Genomic DNA, 8,002 nt, shown 5'->3' with positions numbered 1-8,002 from the left:
CAGTAGCACTGGGCTCTGTAGCTCCTTTGCTGCTGTGCTTCCCTCTCCCATTGCAAGCTTGTCTCTTCCCCTTCATGGTGCTGGTACTACTCTTTGCAAGGGCAAAGGTCAAGTGGATCCAGGAGCTATTCCAAGTTTGGAAAGTCTTTTTTCCCCCTCTCACTATTGCTTGTAAGTTCATAAAACTGGCCAAGAACACTCATTTCCTTTTGTTAAGGAGTTTGTAAAAAGCTAGTAGTTGGGATGGACTTAGGAGTGAAAAACTAAGATATTTCCCAGAAATCCAAGAAAGAATTTTGAGAAGCAAGGATGATGAAGTTAGAAATCCAAGTGTTAGAGACAATTAGGCGAGAGGCTTTAATACACTAGAAACCTCACACTAGTTCTTGATTTTTAACAGTTTATTGCACTTACGTTTTCTATTAAATTGTCTAATCCATCCTTTGCCCTGTGCAAGAAGAAATAGGTACATGAAGAGGATACTGGCAACTAAAAACAGTTTTCTATTTATAGTATCATTAGACTCTGTAAGAGATCACTGGGTGTATTTTACACAGGTAAGAATAGTAACTTTATGAGTATGGGGACAGTTGCTTTGCAACTCAACTCCAAGTAACCAAAGAGGCAGCATCTAGAAGATTCAGCCTCACAGAAACCCACTGCGTGTCTCAGGCCTTGGACCTCCATGGTGCTGAGCATATCCTGGGAAATGCTGAGAATCCTCATTAACTAAAAGACAGTTGAGACTTCTCACCATATTTGTGAAGGTCTGAAAAGTGGCTTTCAATAATGGGCTTTTAAAATATAGGGGTGGTAAAGCAAGTAGGACCCCTGCCTTAAAATACAAAGCTTAAAACTTCTCTCAAGGAATGTGTTTGTTTCCCTCCTCCTTTTTCTCCCCAGATCTCTACCATTTCCCATACTCATCCAGATTTCTCAGGTGGAAAGTATCTTCATAAATAATAAAAATCAGAAGGTACAAAACTGTTAGATGTCTTTGTTGTTTCTCTGTCATGTGATCAGGCTATAGCTGTTGGTTCAGAATTTCTGTTACTGGGGATTCATTGAATGGTTGTAAGAAATAAAAATTTGCCCTTCCTCCTCAAAATTATTAATGTTACTATACTTACATATTAAAATAATCCTTCTTCATCTTGAGTGATGCATGGTAGTGAATACAAGTCTCTGAATGGTGCAGAACCATTATAATTCTGATAATTATATTTGTGGTTTTGACATCTGCAAGTGTACATAAAGGAACATCATATAACACATGAAGACAGAGTACCATTATACCATACATCTCTGTTCATTATAGACTGCACAGTTATTTATGCCAAGAAGTAAATATATCCAATTTCACCTCCAATGTTTCTTAAGAAGCAGAAAAAAAAATTCCCTTTTTTTTTTTTTTTTTTTTTTTTTTTTTTTTTTTTTTTTTTTTTTTTTGCAAGTGGAGCTCATTGCTGTAATTTAGGGCTAAATCTAGCTTGATGTGGAACATTTCAGCTCAATTCAACCTGGTGCTTTGCAACATCTTTCTAGTCCATTCTCAGCTACCTCCTCTCTCACATTCCTGGGCTCCAAACTCTCTGCTTCCTCTGTATCAGAGGAATTGGGACACAAGCTTACTCTGCCCTGCACGGTGCTGTGCAACGGCGTTTTCTTGGGCTTCCTCTCACTTTTGTGAGAGATGCCATAGTGCTTCTCAGCGAGACTACCAGGAGGAACAAACAATGCTGCTGTCCTTTTCCCCCTCTACTTGTTTAACTGACGGAAGGCCGTGTCAAGTATTTGCGTGTTGGTACACTCCTTAACGCGTTGTGTTTCCTTCTAGGAAGCTGCTCGATGCCAAACGCACTTTAGTTTAGCGTTTTCCTGTCAAACAGGATATTTGTGGGCAGACAGCAGCAGAAGCGTCTGGAGGCCCTGGCGCGGCACTGGATGCCCCACGGCTGCAGCAGCGCACACCTCCGGCCGTGAGGACTCTGGCTGCCAGTGCTGGCAATCCCAGCCTCGACCAGCGGCTACCGGTCAGGAACAGGATAACACAGCCCTTTCTTTCGGCATCCTAGGTGCAGGCACTCCTGCACAACCCCACAAAGCTGTGTTTTGAGTCGAGCAGCAGGACTGTGGGGCTGTGACTGAGCGCTCACGTCGGGGCCGGCAGGATGGGCACCAGCTGTGCCACACAAAAACATCCCCACAGTGACAGACAGGATTTGATGCACCTGAAGTTGTACCAGGGAAAGTTTACATTGCATATCAGGAAAGGGTTCTTCACCCAGAGGGTGGTTGGGCACTGGAAAAGGCTCCCCAGGGAAGAGGCCACAGCACTAAATGTGACAGAGTCCAAGCAGCGTTTGGGCAATGCTCTCAGGCACAGGGTGTGACTCCTGGGGTGTCCTGTACGGGGCCAGGAGTTGGACTCGATGATCCTTGTGGATCTCTTCCAACTCAAGAGTATTCTGTGACAAAATGCTGTCCGGATCCGCCGGTGAGGACGCCCCAGTACAGGCTCCCGCGCCCCATCCAGCCGCGGAGTCCTCGAAACACAAATGCCCCCACAGCGGCGCGGAGCGTCCCCGCATCACATCGCGCGGCCTCCGCCTCGCGCCGGGGAGGTGCCGGGCAGGGCCGCGAGTGGGGCGGGGCTGCCGCAAACTGCCTATCACGGCACACGGATCTTGTGACGGACGTCCGCGGCGACCAATGAAACAGGAGCTGACACTCGGGGGGCCGGAGCTCGGCCGCGCGGATGGCGGCCAATGAGAGGCGCGGAGGCGGGTGGTGGGCGGGGCGTCCCGCCCCCGCGGCGCTGCGCGCGGCCGAGGCAGAGAGGTGGGAGCGGGCGCCGCCGCCGCGCGCTCGGGCTGAGCGGCCGCGGGGCCGGGACGGACACAGCGGGCAGCGGCACCGGCGGGACGCGACGCGACGGGCAGCAGCGGCCGCAGCCATGGATCACTACGACCCGCAGCAGACCAATGACTACATGCAGCCGGAGGAGGACTGGGACCGGGACCTGCTCCTCGACCCAGCTTGGGAGAAGCAGCAGAGGAAGGTGGGCGCATCCCCGTCCTCTCTCCTGGCGTACATCCCGTGGGGCTGCCGGGACCTGGCCCCGCCGCCCCCTCCACCGCTGCGGCGGGGCCGGTGCGCGCCCGGCCGGGGGCTGGCGCTGCGCTGCGCGGCGTGGCGGGGCGAGGCGGCGGGGACGCGGGGGCGGGCAGGTGATGGCGGGGCGGGGAGGGAGGTGCCGCGGCGGGTCCCCCCGCAGCAGCAGACGTCGGCCGGGTCGCGGGCTCCCGGCCCGCAGGTGCGCCCGGGCGGAGCCAGGGCGGCGGCGGGGCCCCTCCGCATCCCCCCCGCACCCCCGCCGCCGCCCGTGCCCCGGCCCCGCCGGCCGGCGGCGGGACAGTAACTGGCTGCTGGTTTGAATGGTGTGGTTTTGGGCAGGGCTTGCGCCGAGCTCATGTCCAAAAATGGTAACATTCGGCCCCTTTTTAAACCGAAAGGGTGGCGATGGGGAGGGGAGCTCAGGAGGAGCTCCAGCCTCGCTGCTAGCTAGTTATATTTTTTTTTCCCCCCTCCTCCTTTAAACCAAAAGCATCCTGTATTAGATCACTCAGGAATCCTAATCCCCGAAACATTTCCGTTTTAGTCACTCCGTCAGACAGGAGTAGAGCAGAATTTGGAACAACACTGATGCTGGCATAGCAGGGGCACTTCGGGGTGCAGCAGGCTCCCGCTGGCTTCGCAGCCAGTCACTGGCTCGTGGTTTGGATCATGCTTTGCTCTCCCCTTGCTGGGAGCAGGCAGAAGAATCCCCGACCTTCCCTGAGAGGGGGATGTTAGTGCTTTTTTATGCACGATTTATATATTAACATATATATTGTAGCCTGAGGTTTGGGGCTTTCTGTAGAAAGCTGGGAACAGTCGGGAAGGAGAGCACAACAGTGAGAAGATGATTATTCCTCTTTAACTCTTCTCCTCTTCCCCTCCTCCACTTCCAGATCAAAGGTTTTCAGGTTTTCCTGTTCAGAGCTGTCTGAAATGGTGCCACTGAGAAGTTTTTCCCCTGGAGTCTGATGAGTTAATTGAAGGTGATAGCTCTAGAGCTGCTGTCAGTGGTTTCCTTGCTCAGGAACTTGAGTGCTGAGAGTAGACAGCACGAGAACTAAAGTATACAAACAAGGGCATTTACTGGAGAAAGAGTTCATGGTGTGTGAGGTTATATTTCAGCAAAGGAAAAGTGAGGAATGAAGTCTTGGTCTGGGCTGTGAGTGGTGCATGGTTTATTGGAACTCAGAGCACTATTCCTTTGAGGGGGGAAGTTTCTTCCTTTTCAAAAGATCTGCCTGGCCACAATCTCTGTTTCCAGTCCTATGCCTATATCTGGCCTATACATCTAGAAACAGCTACTGGGGCCCACAGCAAGATCGCCAGCCTTGCTGACAGGCTGTGAAGGGAAATGATTGTTATGCTGTAGGGTTTTTTTTTTGCCTTTTATGGTGCTGGGTGAGGTAAAATATTTTATATGTAGGGGGACACTGGTTTGGTTGTCAGAAGCAGGAGTGGAACCTTTGGACTCAAACGTCTTAAACCCAAGGCTGTTGTACATGCTGTAAATGTCATATTCTTTTAGTATTACCTCCTTCCAGGAGATTTTAAGACCTCTTAGTCCTATCACAAGAGGGTGACAGAGAGCTGTTCTGTTAACGTGGGTTACTTGTGCAGAGGGAAGAAGCCAAGAGGGAGTTTTAAGTAATGAAAGCCAACTTCTTGTGCTGATCAACAGCTACCAGTTGAACTTGATGTGGTGGGAGTCACTCTCCAGCTTGCTGAACTGGAGGAGTCTATATAGTTAAATGTCTGTTGCTGGTGGTGGGATCACTTTATTATTTCTCTTTCTGCTGATGAACAGCTGAAGCTGTTCCCTTCTGCAGGGGGGTGCAAGCTCAAAGTTTTCTGGTGACCCACCCCTCTGGAGTCTGTAGTTAGGAGGATCAGGTCTGGGAGTGATGGCTCTTCCCAGTTGCAGACCATCCGGCTAATACCCTCTCAGAGGGATTGGTGTTTGGACCCCAGCCAGGGCAGGCTGTACAGGGACTTCTGGGGGTCTGAATGTGACCAGCAGTGCTGTTGGGGTCTTGGGGCTTGCTTCCTTCAGATGTAAGGAGGTAACAGTATCTACCAAACAAAAAGTGTGGTGTAGTAAAACTGTTGGTCCTTCTTACCTGTGAAATTAAATCACTGCATTAATTAAAGTTAAATGTTCAGTACAGTACATGTTAGTTAATACCTTACTGAGATTAATAGGAGAGATTGATGCCAAATATTCCTGTAGATTCTTTTCAGGCTCAGTCTTTTCTTGTTGACTCACATATTTTAGGCTTTTCTTTACCTGAGTCTGGTTTAAGTACTATTGAATTATCGTCATTTTTATTTATACCACTGAGGCCAGCTGGTGAGGCAGACTTAAACTTTACTTCTTGGGCCCTCTCTGGGCGTGAGGACAGCATGTCTAAAGTGGTGGCACGGCCAGTAATGCAACAAGCAAATGTCTGTGCAAGGAGTGTCTGTGTCTTGCCAGCTGTTTCCAGCCCCTCATGTCCTGGCTCAGGAAGGCTCTGTAGGCTGGGATAGCTGTGCCACATTGCTGTCCTGCCAGGTTTTGTGCAGCTGGGACTCATTGAGACTTGGGAAGTGAGCAGTCTAGTAATGTTACTCAAATGTGAATTAAGTCCAGCTCCCCTTCGCCTGGCTGCACGGGCTCAGCAGAACTCACAGCAGACATCAAAAGTGGGAAGATTACTGAATTTTAGTAATGTCTTCCACAGGAGCATTATAAGGACAAGTTTGCTGAGCTTTTGGGAGCTGATTTGCAAATTTCCTACCTGTGCTGAGACAGATGTTACAACCTTTGCTGTCTGGAATGGTGCTTTGAAATGGATAAATAGGCAAACTGCAGAATGAGTTTCATATTTGGAGGGTGAAAGTTGGCCTCTTGAATATGATACAGAGGAGAACCACTGGTTTCACACCTCTTCCTACCTGCCCCTTCCTGGGAGGCTGCTGTTTTACAATGTAGGTATAAAGTGACAGTTCCTGGGCGGAAAGCAGCTTTCCACGTGAAGCCAGTTTTTTCATGTCTATCAGAAGTGACTCTCTAAGAGGTTTTAAACAGCTCATCACAGCATTGCTATTCTTGAGCAGCAAAAAAAAAAAAAAAAAAAAAGTGCTGAACAAATTCAGCTACTTTTCACCTGATATAAGCCTCTGCACAATCTTTTGTGCAGGAGCAGGGGGTCTGTTCTGGGGATTAAAATGCTTTCTCCTTTGAACTACATCTCAGTAGTTTGAACTACATCTCAGTAGTTTGAACTGTTGAACTAATCTCAGCAGTTTCTTCTAACAGTCTTTTTTTTTCCCCTCTGCCTTCTCTTCTTCCGTGTCGAGTCAAGCCTCAAAGTAGCAGTAGCTAAGGCATAACAAGATTGATCCTGCAGTTTCCCAGATTTGCAGCGCAAAACTTGCTGAAATCCATTGCAGTGGACTCACCTATCTGTCATGATAGACAAGCTTGCTTAGTAAGAAGTACATATGTGAGTGTTTAGTGGCCAAGAGATTGTCACTTGTGCCCACAAGGACATTTCTACCTCCTGATGACAAGTTACCAGCTGCAGCATTCAAACGTTTCCTGGTGGGTGTGGTGTGAGGGACTAGGTGAGCCAGGTGGTGTTCAGCATGCCTGGCTCATCTTCACAGATGAGGTGAAGGGTGATAGTGAGAAGGACAATCTCCAGTCACTGTCTCCTTAGTGTCAGGAATAACACTGGGGTGAAGCTGGGTTTGTTTGGGGGTGCTGGTAGGGGTCAGCCTTCAAGTCCTGCATACAGCAGGTTCTCATGCGGGCCATTCTCATTTAATGAGCTCGTTGCTCAAGGTACTGCTCTTTCAGGTTTATTTTAAAATCTTGCCTTAAGCAACTTGTCTCAACTGTAGAGCTGGCAGGGAAACTTTAAATGTCAAATTGCTTTTTGACCTGACAAGTGCTTTCTTAGGAGTAGGAAGCAGTGTTCATTTGCAGTGTGTGGAAGATAGCCATATGCAACTTTAATACTCTAAGGAATGATAATAATGCTTGTCTTTATTTAAAAAAATAAAAAATTATTAAAAAAATCAAATTGATGAAATTAATGTGCCCTGTGCTCTATCCACTCTTGTGCCTTGCCACATTGGCATCTCTGACAATGTGGCAGTAAATGATATCTTTGGCTTATAGAACTGGACTGGTCATATTTATGGTGCTGCAGAAGCAGTGATAGCACAGACTTTAGTAGCACCTTTTCTGTGCCAAAGATGTGCTTACTAAGTACAGTTGTTCATGAACTTAGAGAAATTTCCTGTTAGAAACTCAAGTCTTCTTAAACCTCTCTCACTACTCTGTGCCATGCACTGCATGTAAAGATACACATAAATACGAGGGTAAAAAAAAGCCACGAGTCTAATGGCCCTACTGTGTCTGCATCCTGCAGGCCTTAATGCTCTTAAGATTTGAATTTTGCTGTTCTAATCACCTCTCCAAGGTGAGGTTGTTAATGATAGAAAGCAGCCATTAAATAGGACCATTATGGAAACACTCCACCTCCAAGCCTGCTGGTAAGCATGCTCCAGTCAGGTGGTATGACTGTGACTATTATCTCTGAGAAAATGTAAAAGCCACAATCATAGCTTCCTTTCACTGGGGTTGGGTGTCCTCTTGTCCAGATAGGGTCTATTTTGAAAAAGGTATCTAAACTTCCAGAAAGCTGGAAGTTGTTGTGGTAGCTGCTGTGGACCCACAAAAAGGTGTGGTATCACTCCTAAACTGAAGTTTGCTGAAATTTCTTTCAGTGCCATCATAGATTCAGCCATGAGGTAAATAAATGTGTATTGTTGATGAATGCACTGCACTGGGTTGCTTTGCTCCTGCTGTGACACTGTACCCTGTGTGGGCCAT

At 48.2% G+C, this 8,002-nt stretch overlaps 1 protein-coding gene across 5 annotated transcripts in view; it reads left to right on the top strand.

The window, feature by feature from the left end:
• The first annotated feature begins 2,847 nt into the window (after positions 1-2,847).
• ACTN1 (actinin alpha 1) overlaps positions 2,848-8,002 on the top strand; it is an 86,982-nt gene continuing 81,827 nt past the window's right edge. For all 5 annotated transcript variants that reach the window (XM_053979792.1, XM_053979790.1, XM_053979791.1 and 2 more), the window contains exon 1: positions 2,848-3,061. In XM_053979792.1, the coding sequence (XP_053835767.1) occupies positions 2,957-3,061 (105 nt within the window). In that variant the 5' untranslated portion in view covers positions 2,848-2,956. The remainder of the gene's footprint in view (positions 3,062-8,002) is intronic.

This window comes from Vidua macroura, chromosome 6, assembly GCF_024509145.1.
Source record: "Vidua macroura isolate BioBank_ID:100142 chromosome 6, ASM2450914v1, whole genome shotgun sequence".
In the NCBI taxonomy this organism is placed as follows: Eukaryota; Metazoa; Chordata; class Aves; order Passeriformes; family Viduidae; genus Vidua; species Vidua macroura.
This window is presented reverse-complemented; position numbering and strand designations above follow the sequence as displayed.